Here is a 22,881-nt window from a genome sequence, read left to right on the forward strand (position 1 = left end):
AGGTATGTGACTAAATTGATCTAATAAAAAGGTTTAAGACTGAACTGGTACCAATGCACTAGGTTTAAGACTTTTTTGGTACTTATCCCCTAAATTCCTATGCCATAGATAATTTGATAATTCTGTTGATTCTCCATATTTTTGAAGATTGCGTGTATATTTCTTTGATTATGCATATCTTGATTGATATGTTATCTAAGATAGTCATCTAATAAAGTCTATACATAGGCCAATGTATTCTTATTCAATATAAATCGAATTATACAGAAATTCCACAATCATCTCTTCCGCATATTATTATTATTTTTATTACCATTAACCGGGTCAATGCTTATTGGTTGCTCATTCATTGACTCGAGTGTCTTTCACGTTCCAAGGGTCTTATAAAAATGTGCACCAAGAAACTGGTAAAACATAATTAACACGGAATATGTTGATTTTCAAAGTGTTCATTACACAGGACAAGGGAAAAACAGTGTACGCAAAATTGCAAACTTCCTTTTAATGACTTCTTAAGGAGAGCCTAAGGACACTTATTAACAAAAATCCATTTTAAAATAAATTAATGTCGTACCACCATCTCTAGATTCTTTCTTGGATTAAGAAAAATGCAATTAATGTCATTCTCCGGAACCAAGATTTGAACTTGCAGCCCATCTACCGTCACCTAATACAATTTACACCTACCATTTTAGAATTAAACCTATCTTCTTACTAATGAACAATTGACAGTCTTTGACCCAAAAAAAAAACAAGAACAATTACACAGTCAATCTCAGTTACCACACTTCCTCTCTAGCAGTTTAGTCTCGAACCAAATACAGCTTGAAACCGCCGAACGTGGCCAGTGAGCATAAACAATGCAAGATGGATTTTCTATACAAGCTACCAGTGCCAGAAGAAAATTAACTCGAGCCATGCAGGTAGATCATTAATAATGGTTGGTTTGCAACTTTGATATAATATACAGAGAACCAAATCGGGTAGAGATGGAAGAATTCACTGGCATGGATAGTGAGATCTAATTAGGGGTGATTGGTTCCAAGATGGGGTCGGTTCCCACCTTGGAACCGGTTTCCGAGTGGGTTCAGGAACTAGTTGTGATATCATTTTTTTTCATATTCTTTGCAAGACTGCAAGCATTGTTACATAGTCTAAACTCTCATTTTTTAGTTTTTTGGATCTTTAAATGAAAATCTCGATGGAAAAATTAAAGGTGTGATAAATATGATTGAGTTTCATTAACTTGCTAATAAAACAAAAAAAGTATCGGCTCAATCCGGGTGATTCAGTCCACACCTGAAACCAGGAACCGAACTGACAATCACCGGTTCCAAATTTTAGGAACTGGGAGCTTCCCAAAATCAGCTGGTTCGGTCCGGTTCCATTGCTCACCCTAGACCTAATTGACTATTTAACCGTGTTTGACAAAGTTAATGAATCTTTATATCTGAAAAGACCTAGCTTAGAAAATGCTGGAATATCAATGCGTGCAAACAATTATATAAGTCGCTAAAAGTCTAGAACTTGAAATGCATGAGTTTCGAGATAATTCCTACACTAATTTCCTTTTCACCCCTCCCATCCCTATTAATACATGGAGGAACCATATTGGATAAGCTTGTGGTCCACGCAAATAATCCCATCCATAACATTTGAAAGGCCCAAGCTAGCTGGAACTTGGGAAGGTGTTAGGGCACGGGTATTGACTGGAAGGTGACAAGGCTCTCCACCTGAAGTTGACTCTTTCATGAGGGAAAACAAATAAAGAGGATAATTGCTAATAATTCTAGTGATGGAAGGAGAAAAATGAATGGTTGACAGCTAATTATGCCCTACGATGGTCTTTCTCTTTGAAATCTCTGGTCATTTCTTGCCATTATTTCAACCAAACCACGACCATATGTGGGTTTTAAGTTAATCTTATCCACTTCCCACGCAAAGTCTGTGGTAAGTGCGGTCAGTATCGCACATCCTCACAGCAAATAAAGATAAAAACAGCCATGCTACAATGCTGCGCAGAGAGAGAGAGAGATTAATAATGTTATTTCGATGATTGTGACCGGAGCTAGCTGCTAAAAGGATTTTTGGAGCGTTCAAACAAGTATAAATTCATAAAATGGTTCGCAAGAATAGAATTCACTCGAAAAGTTCGTTCAGAACTCGCTTGAGGTTATTTCGGCCTCAACATTAATCATTTTTATGGGTCTTTGATCGCTCTTCTATTTTTGAACTTGAAAATCCGTGAAACACCCTGCAAACACCATAAACAGGTTAAATACGGGTTCTTGGATTGTAAAGTAGCTTTGACCTAGAGCAATTTGTATGGAGTTAGTGGGATTTGAACAGGAACTTCAAACGGTTTTGACGTATAAGCCAAGCTGGGGTAAGCAGGAAACTTAAAAGAGAAACAAAGATAAAATCATATATTACTTTATTTCCTAATTAATTTAGCATGTTATTCACCCATTAGCGTTACCTAGGGTTTCTTCAGTACAAATAGCTACTATTTCAGCAGAGAACGATTTATATCATCCATATTTAAGATACAATTGAGAGATTCATCCGTTATTGCGCAAACATGCACGTCGACTCAGCGTCAAAGTGAGGTCACCGTCCTCCTCTGTTTTGGTCTTGTTGAATATGAAACTGCTCACCTTTAATCAAAGAAAGCAGAATTTGGTGTCTTTTACTCACCAAAACCAGTCAAAGAAGAAATTCTACGAAGTAATTTTTTTTTCAATGGGCCCAACAGCGCAAAGTAAGTTCATAAGCACTGTATTTTAGCTGATTATACTGGGGAAAAGCAATGATGACAAATTTGTTTTAATTATTTTACTTAAATATGTTAGGGTTCTTCTCATCATGGCTTTTTCTACTTTTCTTGGCAGCTTTTTCGGTAGATCGTCGTGGAAAGGATCAGAAAAAACGGTCCATCATATGTTTTCGTCTCGTATGCTGACAACCAAGCCACGTGTTACCTACGCGAAAGTGAGTTGCCCCCATCGTCTTCAATCACCATAAGTGAAAATAAGGTGATTCTCTACTAGGAAGAAGTTATTGGAGTTGGCGAATACTTCGGGGATCCTTGTTTCTCATACCGGGTATGCTCACGTGAGCTTAAGGAAACTGAAGTGTTATCCGACGACATGTGACACCTGCGTGTGGAATGCGGGGGTTCGGGGGCATCGCCCCTGACACGGGTGTCTTGCTGCCCGGTCAGCGAGCGGGGTTCGAGGGCAGCGCCCCCCGACGGGGGTTCCGCTACCCGGTCAACGGACGGCTGCCCCGCTCTTCGGTGAGCGGGCGGGGGCTCGGGGGCAGCACCCCCGAAACCTCAACGGGTTTGGGCTTTTATTTAAGCTGGCCTGTATAGTGCGAGATTAAGAGATTTCGTATAAGTTTAGGTTTTGGGCCCGTTTGGGGCACATATATATTTTACTCGTTTTTCTGATCATTGTAACGAGTTGAGTGACTGTAAAACCGAAAATATAGTGAAATCTCTTTACAGGACGTAGCCCTATTCGAGGGTGAACCTGGGTAAAATTCGTGCATCGTCTATTTTCTCTGATTTCTGCGTGATTGTTCTGTTTCGATTCTCGTTACGTCCCTTCATAAGTCTTTAAGGCTCGTAGAGAGAGCCGCAAAAGGCGGAGAGAGATGTCGGGACAGAGAGATGATAGGGCAAGAGAGGCGATGCGCGACGACGGGATTGCTGGAGGTCAAAGGCGGGAGCAGAAGCAGCGGCGACAACGGTGGCACTTGGCCGCTTGGGAAAGGAACAGACAGAGAGAGAGAGAGAGTTGGGAAATTAGGAGGAGGATTGGTTGCACATTACAGGCCTACAGAGTTGGGCCCCCATCTGCTCATTTTTGCATGAGAAACAAAGGAAAGCAAAACAAACAAACCTGTCATGCATGGCATGTCCATGCGATCAAAGGCCGTGTATGACTCACGGACGCTCTTGAATATCTCAGCTGCAGTGTACGTCTGTGTCATTGTGTGGCAAAGAAACGAAACTAGGGTGGTCTCTTGTTGACTGAGAATTTCGGTAGTGGATATGCATCCGAATCGTGAGACTGTCCGCTGGGAAACCTGTGAGCTGCTGTGCGAGCTGGAAGGAATAATTAAGGATGCATGTTGTCTATTAACTATGACCTAAGTACCACCTACTACCATGTCTGGTTTGATCTTATTATATTTGGAAGTGAAGTCTAGTCTGTCCACCAAACATATCTCAATGGTGACTAGGAAATCTGTCTGCTTATTGCGAGTCTTTTGTGGCAGGCTTTTGTTGATTTTATCGTCACATTGGGAAGTTGTGTGCTAGGGGGGAAAAGCTAAGAATGAGAGAGCATTCATTCCGGTTCGTATTCTGTTCGTATCGAGTTCATCTTTGACTTCCCGGTGCACCAAGTTCGATCTCGACATTTACGTGTCCTAGTATGATTGTTAGGTTGGATTTAGAGTGATCGTCCCTAGAAATCGATATTCGTTTGCTGATTATTGATATAATCCTCACCTGCCTAGGTAAGAAAAAGGAAAAAAAATCAAGGCAAAGCAAGAGAGACTTGCTCATGTGCTAATGGCAGATGTAACTAACCTCACCAACATTTGAATTTTCCTTCTTCTTCTTCTTCTTTTCTTTTTTATCTTGTCATTATGCGTGTGCAATATGTTAGTGAATAAAATTAAATAGAGTGTTAATGGATAAGGATCTTATCTGCTTTTACTTGCTCCGTTCTTGATTGGTTGTTTTGTCGGTCCCTCTTGTTTTGTGATGTTTCCAAACAAGAGAAACTCTGTCGATACACCTGATAAGACTTATTATAGCGTTGCTGTCCCTATCTTTTCTTTTTTAATCAAGTGGTGTTAACCAGATGAACATGCTCTGTTGTCAGCATGTTTAAACCTCTCTCCAATCTCTTACTATTATTAGAGATTCAGTAATCTCCCCATTTGGTTGTTGAATGCCACTGAAGGGACCCGAAGCTACCGCTGAAAAGAGTAGTTTTCTTGATTGTCATAATCTCATTTGAGTAGCTTCACCAATTCCACGGTTATCTGCACTAATTAACCACTAAACCTTCCAAGTTACCTTTTAAACAAATCCTCTACCTCTTGCGAAAGCTCCCGCTTGCGTGCTATGATCTTCAGTAGATATGCCAATCACTTAAATTTACTAATAAAATTCGCGACATTTTGCTCCCATGTGTAGTTTTCAGCTTCATAACAGCAAATCACAGTGCACCAGATATATAGAGCTCATGTGCGGGTTTTGAGGCAAATATTAATGTTCTGCGGCTTTCTAGTTTGTTCGGTTAATAAAAATATGCATCAAAGATAGCCTTGTTTCGCTATTTCAATGTGTTCCAAGAACTGTGGACAGAGTTCTCAATGAATTTTAATTTATTCTCAAAATTACAAGAGTTTTACATGATTTTACCAAAACAAGGAGATGTCATAGTAATTCACCCCAGTTGTCAAAATTGGTTGGGACTCACTCTCGGTATCAGAAGTTGCAATGAGATTGTACCTGCCAAGGTTTTAAGTCACCATGCTTCAAACAAGTTACGAGAATTAGACCCACAATATGTGGTGGTGTCAGATATTAACTCGCTTAGCTCTCTCCGAGGTGGTCCTCTGTATTGCCGGCAGGACAAGTTCTTAACGAAACCGGTGCATGCGAACCGAATGCATATAAGCTCTTGAATTTGATAGGTCCCATAAGACCCGCACGTTCCAAGAGCAGGAACAAATTCTTAATGATCCCGGCATGTGAGTCCTTGAATTTAGTGAGTCCGCCGCGCTCACACGTATCCGGTGCAGTCAAGAATGTCTCTGCCTGTCAGCAGGCGGGGCGAGGAAAAAGCCGGCTTTAGCAGTGAGAGAGCAAGCCATGTACTATGACAGTGACTTCAGTTGAAATTAAAAGGCAATAATTAAATAAACAAATAAAGCCAACTGGTGATTGCGAAGGTGTTAGACGAATGATGTTCCAATCATGAAAGGTTAAAGAACTAGAAAAGAAGTCGTGTAAAGTAAAATTGCTTCTTTTTCCTTTTTCCCCTTTTCGACATTTCTTAAAAGCAGTGAAAGATGGAGATTCTGCTGTCCAAAACGAGGATATGCACGACAGATTCACCAAAGCATGCTTTGGAGTTATTAAAACTTTAGCTTCAGCAATTTTGCATTAAACACATGGGGGAAGGCAAAATTTCTTGACCCTTTAGTACATATTGCGAAGATAGACCACCAGCACAAACAAGGGAAGTCACGCAATTCACATGGACCCCGTGACTTAAGGAACTCGTCCTGTTCGGCACGCTGTACTATTCGCAGCTGGCAACACTTACTCCTCCAAATTAGTGACCCAATAAACACGAGCACCTGTGGAAATACCTAAGCTAGTGAAGAATCGCTAAGCGACGCCACATAGAGTTCAAGTCCTTGGGACATCCTTGATAAGCACACCATTCGGCGAGGCCACACAACTTATGGGTAATACATAGCTGTCCTCAAAAGTCAGAAATCAGCATCATATACAGTTTTCAGACAGTGAATGATAGCGACAACACCCAATAATCGCTGGAAACAGGTTGATGAGGTATTTAAGTGAGGGTGTGAGGACCATCACCAACGTAGTACACTGGTACTTCTTGACCATCTGTTTTATGTTCCATCAAACACCAACGGCCTGTTTCGGAGTAAGTATGTCGGCCAGCTTAGTGACCCACGAGAGAGAGAGAGAGAGAGAGAGAGAGAGAGAGAGAGAGAGAGAGAGAGAGAGAGAGAGAGAGAGAGAGAGAGTAGATCAACCACGAAAGCGTCGGGTCCTATATCTAATTAGGTACAGCGCTCGTTACACCGCCGAAAAGATCGAAAAAGAAGACATTTGTCAATCTAAAGTACTTGATATCGCGAATGGGTCCTCTACATGACTCTTGCCACAAAGCGAATGGGTCCTCTACATGACTCTTGCCACAAAACCCTTTCGCATATCAAAAAGTTCTCATGCGTGCCGTATAACAATGTCTTTTGCATGAGGCCTATACATCAGATCAAGCAGAAGAGGCAAAACTAGCAACTGCACTACCGTTATGAGGCGCAACTGAAACACTGCAGATGTTGCCTATCCTGTTCCTTCTTAGTGCATCCGGGAGCACGCCGGCCTTGTGAGCTGCAATAACACCTATTGCTTCCCAGTAATTAGAAACCTTTACCTGTATAGACAAATGAGGTTGTTTCGTGCTTTTCAGTGGCAACATATAATCATAAGACGTGAAGAGAGCATGCCATTGCATAGAGTTTCCATTTTTTCTTTGTTTCCGCCACTTATCATTGCATAAAATTAGATATTGGGAAAGTCACGGATCAAGTGTTTCCAACAGCTTTTACATTAAATTTCAGCAAAGGGGGAAGTGTTGGATGCCCCAAACATAATATTCCTTAATAATTAAAGCAATCAAAATATGATTTTATTGATATTACTGGGTCTCAAAACTAGCACTTAGTCCTAACTAAGGAAGCCCTTATTGAAGGGCACAACTGTGTGTTTTTGAAGCTTTTAATCCAGTTATTGCATCTCTCGAGAAACAAGAATAAGGTGGTTGACAATCTCACCGGCATCAAACTCTTCTCCCAATGTTTCATTGGATCTCAACACAAAAGATTATGGAAGAAGAGTGAGCTAGGCTTCAGTAACATACCACTTCAATCTGCAGCTCGTCTGGTGTGTCATTGAGAACTGTTTCATTCTCCTCCACAACAATTATCAGCGGCTGAAATAAGTAAAGAGAGATAAATGTTGAATAACACTTCTTTTGGCCATGTTCAAGGTAACCCGGTTGCTTTTTCCTTTGGGTAATGCTATCAAGTCTTTTCTGTTAGCACGACTTCGGAGAAAGAATTTTAGTAGAAAGCAGTATTGCATTCGTACAATTACCTTCTTTTTCCTTCTTGCGAAAGCAAGGGCACCATCACCTCCACAAGCATCTATAGGAAGAACAACACTATCAACATCACTGCCTAATATGCACCTGTTCTCCATAAACTCTGATTTGTTGACTAAGTACTGAGGTGCATTGCTTAGCCCAGCAAGCACGCAAGGAAGGAATGTATATCCTATCTACAAGACCCATACATTATGACTCAGGATAGTAAAAATATACATAAAGACCCACGTTAAGCACAAAGAATCACACAAGCATGAGCCCTAGTGAATGCACAAAATTTCATAATTGTTTGAAAAGGTGTTGAGCGTTCCATATAGTTGCAGCCCAAGACCAGTATGGTCTCCAGAAGCTACTCATTCGAACTAAAGTAAGGTCATAACTTGTAAGAATGCAACAATACATCTAACAAACGTAGCATTTTGAAGTTCTATGTAAAGATAGAAATCAACAAAAAGCACTGAGAAGTATTTCAACCTTTATCTCAAGCTAGAAGCAACAATAAGTTAGAATGCAAGGATGAAACCTTGATAAGAGCAACTTATAGACATGCTCTATTCCGGTGGATCTCGTGCCATATTTACAACATCCACTGAGGCAGCACTTTAAATGCTGTTTACTTCACTACTAAGATATTCTGGCTTGTCCATAAGAAATTGATTATTCACAATATTTCTAATAGACATATAAGGTGGAGGTAATTTCATATGCGCATGTGTCACGGACCGTGATTCTCTCGTACTCTTGTACCCTTGTGAATGGTGCTCGGGGTTATCAGGTAAAGAGTAAGGACTCATAAGGAATGAAATGCAACTGGGTCGTGGAAGTGGTGTCAGGGCGGTTGGTGCTAAGAGTTCTAAGATGGAACAAATATACCCTAAGGAACTTTGAAGGCGGGGTTGGCCTCCCGTGCACAAACTGGTCGAGAGCTAATGCCGCTCTCCTGATGAGGCCATGGCAAGCCGAAACCAGTTGTTGTACCTAAAGTATTTTGTGTGTCTTGCTCGACGGACTAAATGCTCGAGCCAAACTGGGCGTGGTACGATTCGATACGAGGAAGCCAATTGCCGTATTGTTCTTCCGAACGACTATTGAACGAGGGCTGGCCTGTTGTGAACGACACGCTAGGCATTGCACGGGCTACTCCGCAGCCAAGGAACTGTCGGCCCGTGATAGATGGTATTAGAGCAAGATCCCTCCGGTAAGTGAGTGAGTCGAAGAAAACCTGTGGTCTACCGGGCCCTACGAGGGTAGAGAGTAAATCGTCGGGGCCAAAAGATGCTCGAACAAAGTGCGGCTCTCCACCAGCTTCTAGGATGACAATAGGGGCACAGAAAAGAACTGATTCCTCACTGAATAGGGAAAATGTTCCTTGATTGATTTGGCGAATCTCAAGATGGCTATGCTACCACGTTATCAACAAGGAGAAAAATCTCTATTGGTCTGCTGAGATCCTGAGAATTCCGAAGTAGGCGAAGAATGGTGCTGCCAAAATTGGTGCAGTTGGCGAAAAATACCACATTTGTCAGGGAAAGCACAAGTGACCAAACGGCTCTAATCGAGAAAAGCTACCAATGGAGACAAATTGTTTTGTTGGGTGAGCGTCCACCACTCATGTAAGTCCCGAAAAAGAAACGGCATTGATGGTGAGAATTGACACGGGGAAGCGACAGAACAGCCCGCAACGAGGGCGTTGCAGAACTGAGTGGGGGAGAATGTCACGGACTGTGATTCTCTCGTACTCATGTACCCTTGTAAGTGGTGCTCAGGGTTATCGGGTGAAGAGTGAGGACGCATAAGAGATGAAATGTAACTAGGTCGTGGGAGTGGTGTCAGGACGGTTGGTGCTAGGAGTTATAGGATGGAACAAATATACCCTTAGGAGCTCTGAAGGCGGGGTTAGCCTCCCATGTACAAACTGGTCGAGAGCTAATGCCGCTCCCCTAATGAGGCCATGGCAGGCAGAACCAGTTGTCGTACCTAAGTATTTTGTGTGTCTCACTCGATGGACTAAACGTCCGAGCCAAGCTGGGCGTGGTACGATTCGATACGAGGAAGCTAATTGCCGTATTGTTCTCTGGAACGACTATTGAACGAGGACTGACCTGATGTGAACGACGCGCTAGGACGGCTATTCCGCGGCCAAGGAACTGTCGGCCCGTGACACATGCATGACAGGGTACACAGCCACTGACCTGCCCGCACCAACTACCATACACATACACACCAACAGATAGAGAAATATTGTTTCTGTAGAAGCACTAACCTCCTCTGCAGCCGATTTCGGGGAGAGAGATAGGCTTAGGGGCAGGGGTGACATAGCAGGAGCATGTGCACATGGTATCTGAAACTCCTTTACCACTAAATGACTTATGAGTGCCTCAACTCCCGCTATATCATCTATTCCCTGAACAGAGGAGTCAATTGATGAGGAGAAGTATTTTGTTAAGAGCCCGCAAAGCTAAGAAGGGCATCATTTCCATACACAAATAATCTATAAATGAAGTTGGCTTTCTCATAGAGCTCTAATTGGCGAAAACTTATTATTAAACAGGGAATGAGGAATCCAAATCAAATGATATGCATACCATTCCTTGTCGATAATCATCCGTATCATCCAAATCATCATCCGGGAAGCGTCCCACAACAGCAACAGCATTTACCTTTGCTCTGCTAACTAAAGTTTGTACAGCTCTCAATAGTGCGCCAGGATGCTTGATCCTCCCAGTAGAATGGCCATTCTCAGGATCAATCCACTTCTCCAACTGAAAGTACAATTTATGAAGAGGAACTCAAGCCTTAAAATTCATGAGAACTTGTACTCATTACAAAAAGGTTTATAATGCTTCAAACCATAAAATGAAGCAACATGAAAGCAGTTTAAGGAGACCGGGCAAGAAACACTCTGCAGTAAAGTGACACAAATTAATGTTAAAGTATAGCAAGCTGTCAAACCAAAATATAATTACTGATCAATGAGAGCAAATGTACCATTGGCACACATTCAAAAAACAATGGATTTTGTTAAAAACTGCTCTTAAGGCATTGACAAAGCTACATTTAATGCGCATTCGAAATGTAAAAAAAATGTAAGGTTCGCATGTTCCAATGTCTTGTGATGTGTGAAGTTACTAAACTTTTCTCTATCTTTCATATTACCTATAAAAAAATGTCTTAAAAATATAAATTCACTATACATAATAAGCTAAATGAGTGCCCTAAGAACAAGACTCTTTACGAGGAGGGGAGAGGGGGGAGTGAACAATCTTTTGGCACCGCGATTTCAGAGAAAGTATAGTGTCGGACCTCTAGTGGGGTATCTGTTACAATATATTCCAGAACAGGCAAACCAAGGGAAGCTCTTGTTGCATCAGCGACTTGTAAATGACGAACTCGAAGCTCTTCTTCTATTGCAGCATCAAGAACAAGACCAACCTTCGGTGTGCCACAAGTCCCACGCATTCAATTCATGAAGTACACAGAAGATGTTTGATGTTCTAAAGATAAATGAAGCGCACAGTAGAACCTTATTCTGGTGAACAGGCTGCAGTGCCCATAAGCCTTCTGCAAACCGATCAAGAGCATGGCCTTCGACATATAAGATATTTGGCATTGGCCAGTAGAGCATTGCTGCATTAAGAACCTGTAGAACAATGACATGTTAAATTATGCATTGGCATGTGTGATCATTGCAGAGTCAAAAAAGAAACATGCAACCAACAAATATATTCAGAATTGTTCCACCCATGAACTGTTCCACCATATTGTTCATCTGTAATTATATTCATTTATCTGACAATAACCAGTGGATCCAGAATTGCAGTTCAAGGATTTGCCCGGACATCAAGTAGAGGAGACACATGAGCACAAATTTTACATTTCCTTCATTTTTTCTTTAAATTTCCATGCTTATCTTTCTATTGTGCCCAGACTCATATTCATACTTGGCAAGAGTTGGTTCCAGACAACAGGTGCTACTACCATACTCTAGGAGTTTATCGTTGATTCAGCTGCACCTGAACATACAAAACAGTCAATCCACTTAAACCCATTTGTTGATTTACATTACGGTTGCGATAAGGCAACAAGATCTCAGAGTAGCTCCACGTTGCAAAGATGGCACTTTTGATCATAGTAGGCTCGCTATCCTTTAAGGAGGGAAACAAGCTGTCTCGTTGTCTTAGCAAAGATCACAAGCTTCAGTTCAACTCCTTGTCCATTCCATGGGACCTTGAAAGCAGAGATAAAACAGATGCGTAACTTAAAGTCGCTTCTGCCAATTTCATAAGTTTCTCATTGATTACCACCAGAACACAACCAGCCACACAAGAATTTCAACCTGGCAATTCTGCAGCCTTCTCCTTAATCAAAATGTTCTTGAGCGATCCACATTCTTGCAACAGAGAAGTGAACTAAAAGCCAAGAACAGAGCTACCATGAATGCCGAGCATCACCATGCGCACCCACGAGCCGTTCACACGCCCCCATCAAACGATACATGGCAACTATACCCTCGAGGAGAAACATAAAAACGGAGAAGAAATTAAAGAGCCGTACATTGGGGTGAGAGATGAGGCAATCGACGACCGAAGAGAGAGCGCGGGCAACCGGCAGGGCATCGCCGGCATATCCTCCGATGGACGCACCGACCCCCGTGGGCACTATCATCACGCTCGTGTAATCCCTCTTCCACTGCACGGTAGCGGCACTTCCCGTTAATCAATTTGCGGCACCGAACCGCCACCATCAAGAAAAATCGCAACAACAAGAACACCAAATCTTAGCCCATCTTAACTGATGGACGGTATGAAGCCATGCAGAACTTGCGCGGCTTCGTCGGAGATGGCCGGCCGTTGGGCGGGAAACTGCCGGCGCCGCCTCTTGAAGGAAATGGCCGGCCGACCAGCGCCGCCATTTCTCGCGCAGCTCGAATCTGCTCTCCCCAAACCTTCGAACAAAAAACCAAAATGACATTAACCCCAGATAAATGTGACTAATGCGAGAAAATTTATTAAAATCGGTAAAGTATGGCGCAAATAGCCCTCGAACTTATGTAATATGATTCACGATCTTTTAATTTATTGAACGTGATCCTGAAATTTTAAATCAATGTGTAATACAGTTCCTAAATTTTTAATTTATTCAATGTGATACCTGAATTTTTGATACATTATTAATGCAGTCCTTATTAGGGATCACATTGAACAAATTAAAAGTTCAGGGACCGCATTGCACATTAGTTTAAAGTTCTGGGACTACATTGAACAAATTAAAAGTTAAAGAACCACATTTTACATTGGACCAAAGTTCATAGATTATTTGTGTCATTATCCCTATCGAATCAAATGAACCTTAAACCCTCGATTTATTTCCCAGAAGATAAATAATTTGGAAAATATTTTCGTAAAAATGATTATTTATATCGTGTGAAATTATTAGTTAATTGAAAATATTTTTATTATCGACCTATTTTCGTGAACGACGAAAATGGTTTTCGTTCGTTGATTATTATAAAAGATGGAATCGATCATTTTAAATCACTTACTTTTCGCGAAACAAACGCACCGTGAGTTTACTCTTTTGCTCGATCAAGCATCTCAACTTTTCAAATTTCTATCGATGTTGGGTCACTGCTGAATAAATTATCGTGTCATGTGATTTTGCCGATGCAGCTTGGTTACTCCATAAAAGTTGAGTGCAATTAGAGACGCGGCTCACTTCATTGTCGCAACTATAATAACTAAGTATATTCTAAAAGAATAATGGTATTTGAGTAATTTGATTAGTTGAATTCGAGTTTAAGCCAATTATATCTCAATACCGACTAAAGTGGGATTTTGCTATTTAGTCCTAACGAATTGTTGAATTGCTGTCGGAGTTCTTTTGGTCAGAGTAATCTCGAGAGGATGTTGTGTTCTCTAATCGAGTCCATGTCGCTGCCTTGTTAGTGAAAGAGCAATATGTGATTTTGAAGGGAAAAGAACCAAAAACAGTCCAAAGTTTATTTCGCTTATACCAATTCAGTCCTAAACTTTTCAATTGTCCCGATTGAGTCGTAAACCTTTTCACGATTTGTCAATGTAGTCCATCAGACCAATTTTCCCCTGATTTCGAATATCCTTTAGTAAACATTTCTGATTTTACATGTGTTTACATAGTTTTATGTTTTCTTTTCTCGTCCCTCTTTGAACAGTGAAATTGGATTTCTGTCTGTTTACGTGTCGATAATAGTTCATTCATACAAAAGTCATTGGGAGAAATTGGAAATATCTGGCCCATGAAGTATATGACAATGCTTTGTATTGTTAAGTAATTATCGGCTAGTTAAATGATATTTTCAGTGCTAACTTGAACTGTACGTACAATCGCAAAGTAAATACTATCTTCGTTCTTCTTTAACTATAAGAAATTTGTTTGTCACCTGCTCCTTCGTTGCATTGACATGCGACGGAATATCTTACGGGAGGCTAAGTCGGAATCTCATTCGATCTTACGATTCTTGCGGTCTTCCGGCCCGACTCTTTGATCTTAAGAATGATCTTGAGAAAGAGCGGTTGCCCTTCTTCAACCCTAGGGATGCATGAAAGGTGACCCCACAGTCCGCTGACAAAAACATCACCCTAAGATGAACAGCTCATGGCTGCTATCAAGAACGAATCAAATCAGGTGGCTCCGTATCTCAATCTTTATATGACTTGCTCCATTTCACGTATATCTCCTCTCTTTTGTCTTCATTATTCCAACATCCACGACCCTAAAACACATACACACAAATAGCCAACATCTCTGGCATCAATTTCTGACACTACTCTATATTTTTACTTGGACATGATCCATGCACACGTTCTCCATCGATGCACGTCGCCCAAAAAGATTGACCCTGCATTTTGCAATAGAAGACATGCCAGTCAATTTCTCCTTTGGAAAACTGCCAAAAAAGAAAGATGAAGTGGGCCTTGTTCTGGGGTTTCTAGCTGAAGTGCTGACCTTGTTTTGGGGCCTCTTCGGCGCAACATGCAGGGGGCCTTTCTCTTCATTTGATGAACTTCAGAGGCCTCATCATTTCGTTGTCCTCGTGATCCAAGATCTGCCCATTTCAAGCACTTCTCGTCATACCATACCATAGCATGGCCCAAAACAAAAAGGCACTATTCTAGTTACTCATTCCAGCATTCGCAGTACTGAGCTAGTTGATTTCGCGAAAAATGAATGATTGAGAAAATATATTCGTAAAAACGACTACTCGCGTTGTTTAGAAATAGATTATTATTATCAATAATGAAAATATTTTTCATCGACTAATCATTTCAAGCGATACAAAAGATCGTTCTTTGTAAAAAGAAAATTTAAATTATTTGCTTTTCTCGAAATAAATGGAGTTTAAAAATCTATTCAATTTTTAAGAATTGGACAGGACAAAATCAGTCTGAATTCGGCATCACGTGAACCACAGCCCGTGTCTATCCAGAACGCACCTTTCCTGATCCCCGCTCGTCATGTCAGACTCGCTATTGGGTGGGGTATACACCTCGTGACCCAAAGACCTCAACTCTATCGCTGCCCCGATCCGACCCGAATTTCAATCGTATTTCCCCTAAACAATTTTCACCCTCCGCTTTTTATTCCTCCTACCTTAATAAATTGAATATTATATGTAGACACACACTAATGAATGATGAAGATGTATTTCTATTAAGCCGACGGTCGCATGAAGCAAACATATTGCATTCGGAGCAGGGCTTACGGAACCCGACGCACCGATTTTGGAACGACCCACCTCTACTGTCTTTCTCGATGCCGGATTTCATTCCTTTTTTCGCTTTTGTGAAAGCAATCATCAGACTTAAGTGATACAGTTCTTGACCGGATTATTTAGACCTATTGAACTTTTACCAATTATTCAGTCATAAAAAACCTTTTAATTGTTCCATTTAAATCCTAAACATTTTCATGTTTTGCCAATTGAATCCATCTGAACAATTTTGACTGGAAATCCTAACGTGAACGCTAATCGTTCTACATGGTACGACCGGCGTTAACGTGAATGATTTTTATTAATATTTTTTTCCAAATTTTTTAATTATTATTATTTTTTTATTGTGCCTGCAATTCAATTGACAAGACGCAAAAAGATTTATAATTTTATTGGCGCAATCTTCGCCTTTTGTGAAAGTAATCGTTAGACTGAAAGTTTATGTAGTCCTTGGCGTGTAGTGTTGAAAATTCTCAATCAGGATAATTTTGGAAATATACGAGAAAAGAAGAAACAAATGACGACAAAAAAACACGCATGGGATGCTACGCAGATGTACTTACGTGGCAATGGTAGACGTAGCCGGGCTCCGCCGTGGCGTCGAACGGGTACGACGCGTTCGAGTGGATGTAGGAAAACCGGACCAGCACCGTCGTCACGTACCCGGGGGTCATCTTGTACACGTTCTTCCACCCCTTCTCGTGGGGCCGCACGCCCACCTTCCGGCCGCGCGCGTGCTCGGCCACGTGGCACCTCTCCGCGTCGTTCGATTTCATCATGCACCCCTTGAACTCCTCCAGGTCGAGGAGCTCCGTCTGATCCACCGCCCTGAGCAGCCCCAGGTGGATGTGCAGCGGGTGGTTGTCCTCCGTGAGGTTGATCACGTGCCACACCTCCGTCGACCCCGCCGCCGGCGTCTCCGTGGCCGGATCGTCGAACGGCTTGCCGTTCAGGTACAGGTGCGTCGGCTCGTCGGCGTCGCTCGTGTACTCGTACATCGCGATGTACCGCGTGCGCGAAGCCGCCGATGGGTCCGCCGCCGGGTACTCGATAAGCTTCTCCGGTATCCTCGTCGGGTCGACCTCCGGGTCTTTCTTGATGATGAACTTCATGACCTTGCTGTTGGCTTCGTTGACCGGATCCCCCGACGGGTACGGGTACGCCGCGTCGTTGGCCAGGACGGCGTGGTCGGACTTCGACTTGGAGAAGTCGACCACCACGTCGACGATCTCGGACGGGGCCACGAGGGTCCCGTTGGCCGCGACGGGCTCCTCGAGGTACGCCGAGTCGGCCGCCACGTGAACGATCTCCAGCCCGTTGGTGAAGAAGAATCTGAAGAACCTCGCGTTGCTGGCGTTGATGATGCGGAACCGGTACTGACGGCGCCGCACCACCATGTAAGGCCACGCCTTGCCGTTCACTATGATCGCGTCGCCGAAGTACTCCGGCTGCCACTGAGGGTGTATGGAGGGATTGTTTCCGGTGGAGTTCATGTATATGGAGCCGTCCACGCGGAAGCTCCGGTCGAACACCACCAGCGGGCGGTCGAACTCGTCGCAGGCCGGGAGCCCGAGCGGCGACTCCACCGCCGGGTGGCGGACGATGTAGGCCCCGATCAAGCCGGCCAATAGGTTGACCCGGGTCAACCCCATGGCGTGATCGTGATACCACATGTTCCCGGGATGCTGCTTGTTGGGGTAGTGGTATTTCTCCTTGGTCCACATGGGCCCCCGCTCTCGGAACCCGGCGGTGAACCACGCGTGCGAGTGCCCGTCGCTCTCGGGCTCGTCGATCCCGCCGTGGAGGTGAACCACGGTGGGAATGCCCCTCCGGGTGCGCGGCACCGCGGTCGGGATGGTCGGGTCCCACGGGAGGATGTGCTTCGTGGGGAGGTAGTTCCGCCACGTCACGTAAGTGTCGACGCCGTGGAGGGCCTCGATGGTGGGGCCGGGAACCGTGGCGGTGGCGGGCGATGTGCCGTAGGCGAACACCGGGGTCGAGGGGACATCCCTATGGAATTTCTGAGAAAAGCAAAAAGCAAAGACTTCATATAACAAAACGACTATGACAAAAATAAATATATAAAAAAAACGACGGATAACATAATTATAGGATGAGGACCCGACAGCATAAATTATTGTCCTTCATATCATTGGTGTTCTTCACGAATTAATTAATAATTAATTCACCTAAAAAGCTTCCAACCCATTAATTATCTAAGTTAGACTAAACTTTATTGAGGCCCAATTGTATATAGCAATATAAAATTCTAGTTGCTAGGAAAGTAACGACTAGAAGAGTGGTGGTCGGTGGAGATATCGAGAAAAAGGTGGGACAAACCATATGATTAAATTAAATATCAGAAGTCAGAAAGAATGATTATCATCTTGACTAAAAACGCCACTAGTGTTAATGACGAATCAAACCAGAACCAGTTGCTATGGACTGACTAAATCGCAGTTCTTTTGGAAGTGCGCTTCCTTTTATATAATTCGGCGAATCTTGTCACTTTAAATAACAAAGATTGGTGCACGATCTATTCCCCCCTCTTCCAACATAATGCAAAATGAGTTGAGTTGATTCATGATTATGATCTGCGATTTTTAATTTAAAGATATGCCCTAATCTTATCTTAACTGGAATAGAATGTTTCACCAGCCACTGGCCAGAAGCGAATTGAAATTCATATATGTGAAGAGCCATAGCAAAATGAAAAATCTTTATTTGCTGACCCCCCCAAAAATAAAAAAATTTATTTAAAAAAAAAAATGTCACATGCGGTGCACTGAACAAGCCTTGGCCTGGTCTGGATTTGTGCTGGCAAATACAAGGTTGAGCTCACAGACCAAAATCACAAGCCATAGCTCGAGAATTCAGACATCTGATTGCGTGGGGGTGTGATGAAAGTGTCAGGATCAACATGCAGCCAAAGTTAGCAAAATATATAAAAATGGCGTGTCTTAGTTTCTTTTCCTTTGTTCACAGCGAAAATGGAAATTTCTTGCAGGTTGACCCAAATGAACTCGAATTCATCGAAAGTAAGTGTAAAAATATGTGAATGGAATGAACTGCATCATAGGTTCCTAATGGAGAAAGACAAGATTGCTCTATGCAGGGCAAATCCGCAACTCTATGAATCATGGGATGCCAACATAGAATTGTGATGAATCAGAGGGAACTCAAGAAGAATATAATCTAACACCCAAGAGAGAGAGAGGGAGTTGCAGAGAGACAGAGATGCAGGGAAGAAGATGGAAGTAAAAGAGTGTCTTTCTTTCTTACCCAGCGTATCTCGTACATGCCAATATTCAGGGATTTGGGCCTAGGAACACCACCCACGACGTCGAAACCTTGGACCTTGGGCATGTCCGGAAGCTTGTCCACGAACATCTCCAGCTTTGATGGGTTTATGAGCCTGTCCTCCGCCCAAACACTGCTCATCATGATGAGCAGCACAAGAAGCACTGTCCTCTTCCCTGGATCGACCATTTTGAGCATCATGCAAACGCACCCAACTCAGCCCTCTTACAGAGAGAGAGAGAGAGAGAGAGAGAGAGAGAGAGAGAGAGAGAGGAAAAAGTGGTGAGAAAAGTTGGTAATCTTTAGCTTTTTTGGGGGGGATCAGATTCTTATGATGGTGAAAATGGAAGTAGTGCTTCTCATTTTTGGCTCTCTTTTGTTATGGTGTGGTGGTGGGCTTGGATGTCTCCGCAAGAGAACATGAGGACATGCTCAAGAACTCTTGTGTGTGTGCATTGATCCTCCTCTTCTTTATATATTACATGTGCAGCCCTTGCTTTTGTGTTTCTTTTTCTTCCTTTGTCTGAGTGTTGCTGTCATGTTCTGTTTGTCGGTTGTCTGCTAATCGGAGAGTTAGATGATTGGGACGATGGAGTCGGGAATCAGATCGAGGGGACCGGAAGTGCTATCGCATGTGACTCTAAACTTTATCGATTTTCGTTAGCAATGACTTTGTTCGGTCGATTCGTGCATTGAACAAGACTTTTTGAACAAATCGATATATTGACTGATATCCTAAAGAAACATGACTATGAACAATCAAAGAGGGACGTCATACTTCGACTTTTCAACGGACTTCAGCTCGGTTTTGAAGTAATAAGCCCATTGACGCTCTATTAAATTTTAGGTTTTTAGTTGGTTTGTGTTTGGAGATATCCATGATTGACTTAACAAGCTTTTACTGGGTCCAATTTTAATGCTTGATTAGTATGTGCATATGCTAGTGCAATCATTTCCTTTTCCTTTATATGTAAAGGAGTGAAAAGTGGGTAGGTGAGACTCAAACTATACTATACAACTAGGAAAAAGTGATGACTGGCAAAGGACAAAGGGAACCATGATTGCGTTAGGCTTAATGACCGAGAATGGATAAATATGTGCAAATTATATGCATGGAGCAAATTCAACCTAGCCATCAAAATTATACATGGACGATATTGTTTTCGGAACACCGTTTAAGTTTAGATTTATGTAAGGTACACCGTCGGCGTAATATACTTTTTTATGCAAGTGGTCATGAAATGGAAATCCTCATCTACTAATAAAATGAATGCAAATGCCAAAATTAAGAATTGAATAAGTGTTAGTATTGAATCTTGCTTGTGCAATGATAATTTTACATCATCGGTGTGCCAAACAAAAGTCTCGAAGCTTGACTAGTTCATAAAACAAATGGAAAAGTTCGTTTAGAACATTCCTTGTCCTTCTCCTCCAAGTTGATTAGGAAACTGGCGGATGGGATTGGTTTGGGGAATGAGCTGGTCATGAGCTTGCCCCCCAATAAAAGTCTATTTTTAGAAAGCGTTTTTCTCCGTAATTTTCATATCGCTTTCTTTATTGAAGACGACTAAAGCACCAAAGACAGTTATTCAAACTCAGGCCAATTCTCGTCACAAGTCAAAGTTGTCTTGCCATCGAGATAACTAGCAAACTTAACATCTTAGTAGCTAGAGGAAAGAAAAACTACTCTAATTGTCCTCTTTCTTTCTTAAATTTTTATTCTGACTCTTTGCGAAGCAGGAGAATCAAACATCACACTTGAAATTAAACGCCACCACCCTACCTAATTTCCTTATCACTAGGCCACGTGTCCGATGGGTGATCATCATAAAAGTTATCTATGCTACTCATAGGGTAGTTGTACTAAAAAAGGTGAGAATCCTATATTCTAATTGAGTCTCTCTTTCCTAAACACGTAAAATTTGTTGAGAAGGGGAGAGGACCACCTTGCGACATTAAATACTACTTAGTCACCGATAGTGACCGTGAGGGAAAGGGTAAAAGAACCCGCGACTGTCACTCGACATTTGTACCACAGAGATGGGGAGATAAGCGTTAAGCAATAGTGCCAAACAAACGGTAAAGTACGAGCTTGACTTAAGATTGGTGAGAGATACATTACAATATCACATAAAATACTTTGTCGTATTTCATGATTTGCTCCTCCACAAACAAACAGAAAGAAAAGGAAAGAACAAGAATTGCCGGAAACATAATAAACGAAAGTAGGTGAAACCAAAGACCAGTAAAATTAGTGTTCTTTTTCTTCTCGACGAGGACAAAATACATTGTAATTTTTTTTATTATTCAAACCCCATTTCCAACGCAAATCCTCCCTTGACTTGTTCGCAATTGCAGAAATCTATATGTTGAGAATCTTTGGTTTGTAGCCCTCCCTTTGTCATCACTTAAGAGAGTTTCTGGACTTCTCAGGTAAACAAAACTATTAGCTACGAGCTGGGTCCATATCATCTAGTAAGCATATAGAAATCTCAATGTCCATCAATCTTGGACAATGTGATTGATGCCGAGGCTTGCAATAGGTTTATAAGTCATTTAAATTGGACCCTTTTGAAACTAAGGTACTGAACTCTGTGAGCAGCCAATTTAACAATTATATGCCTTCCGACATGACAAGATGAACTTCGAAAATATGTGGTTCTTATGTTACTGATTAGAGGAAAAAACCCTTCTTGCTTTCTGGAGTTCATGCGTTGAAAAGTCATGTCAGGATGAGGACTTGCCTTTGCATTGTTTCGTTGGGTGGGGCCACCCTCCCGAGTGTTGCGCGGTAAACGCCAAACCTAAGGGCATGCTCGACTTTTACTTCATCATGTTCTAGGCTCCACAGGGGGGGACATACTGCCAGACAACATGTGAGTGGTGGTGGTGGTGAGGTGACCTGGGAATGCAACCGGATGCAAGTTACAGATCATGAAAAAGAAAATGTTTTAAGTCTTTCTAAAAGCGATGTGCGTCAAAAAGCATAAACGCATCGAAGAACCCGACTGATCCTTAGATGGGTACTGAGCGTACGTACCTGTCCATAGCAGCATGCAGCTTAAATAAATTGAATCACGAAACTCCGACACGACTAACAAATGTTAAGAAATGTGATATAAGCGTATTGCTAGCGTGCTTATCTAACAATTTAAATTTTTGGGAAGAACCGCTTGTCTAATAATGAAAATTCCAATCGAGATATTTCTCGATTTCAATGGGTGATACCAGAGTGGCCACGCACGTGATAAGAAATCTTGTGGAAGTGGACCATAACTTTTGTCTGAAAAGATTTCCGGTTATTGTTTTCTTTTTCTCCCCAGAGTCCTCAATTTCTTTCATGTGGTACTTAGCAGATGCTTCCTGTCTGATCTCTTGCACAGGATGCCGAGAATGCAGAGACAAAAGTCTTCAAATGATAACAATGATTTTTAAAAAAAAAAATCAAATCATCAAAGAGAAAATCCTTTCTCCCTATACAAGTGGCCCATCGATCAAATCATTTAAATGTGAACGAAGATTTTTTCCACGAAAGCAGAGAGAAAACATTGCTGTCAAATGATCCCTATCATCTTGAGAGTGAAGTCCTGGAAATGGGGTCCTCCTCTCCACTGCTTCCTGCCTCTTTTCTTGCTTGGACGAGAAAAGCTTTCCCCTTCACTTATTAGATAGAAAACTAGGCTTAAATTTTTCTAATAAGATATGTACACGGAGAATTTCAAGGAAATAAATCTTAAGGCACATCTAGCGGCCACAGAGGCCACCAGCCCCCACTTTCGGTTCGTCTCTTACGCCCGTATCTTCTATAATCCGGAGTACAATACATTAGAAAACCGTATATGTACCCACCCTCTTCTAAACTATCACTTATCTTGT

At 42.1% G+C, this 22,881-nt stretch overlaps 2 protein-coding genes across 2 annotated transcripts; both read right to left on the bottom strand.

Annotated features, from left to right (window-relative positions):
• Window positions 1-6,810: 6,810 nt before the first annotated feature.
• Window positions 6,811-12,930, bottom strand: LOC115665153 (uncharacterized). The gene is made up of 10 exons (XM_030587059.2): window positions 12,748-12,930; window positions 12,510-12,644; window positions 11,479-11,595; window positions 11,259-11,387; window positions 10,541-10,717; window positions 10,219-10,359; window positions 7,946-8,128; window positions 7,710-7,781; window positions 6,955-7,223; window positions 6,811-6,920 (listed from the first exon to the last, which is right to left on the bottom strand). The coding sequence occupies exons 1-9, from the start codon at window positions 12,865-12,867 to the stop codon at window positions 7,062-7,064; spliced, it is 1,236 nt and encodes a 411-aa protein (XP_030442919.1). The 5' UTR covers window positions 12,868-12,930; the 3' UTR covers window positions 6,811-6,920; window positions 6,955-7,061.
• A 1,677-nt stretch (window positions 12,931-14,607) lies between these two features.
• LOC115670254 (multicopper oxidase LPR1-like) lies at window positions 14,608-19,462 on the bottom strand. Its single transcript, XM_030591484.2, has 4 exons — window positions 18,988-19,462; window positions 16,269-17,726; window positions 14,940-15,039; window positions 14,608-14,832 (listed from the first exon to the last, which is right to left on the bottom strand). Exons 1-3 carry the CDS (start codon window positions 19,204-19,206, stop codon window positions 14,986-14,988), a joined length of 1,731 nt encoding a protein of 576 aa, XP_030447344.1. The 5' UTR covers window positions 19,207-19,462; the 3' UTR covers window positions 14,608-14,832; window positions 14,940-14,985.
• Window positions 19,463-22,881: the final 3,419 nt, after the last annotated feature.

This window comes from Syzygium oleosum, unplaced genomic scaffold, assembly GCF_021117445.2.
Source record: "Syzygium oleosum isolate NSW1041296 unplaced genomic scaffold, Sole_v2.1 Sole_v2.02, whole genome shotgun sequence".
Classification (NCBI taxonomy): domain Eukaryota; kingdom Viridiplantae; phylum Streptophyta; class Magnoliopsida; order Myrtales; family Myrtaceae; genus Syzygium; species Syzygium oleosum.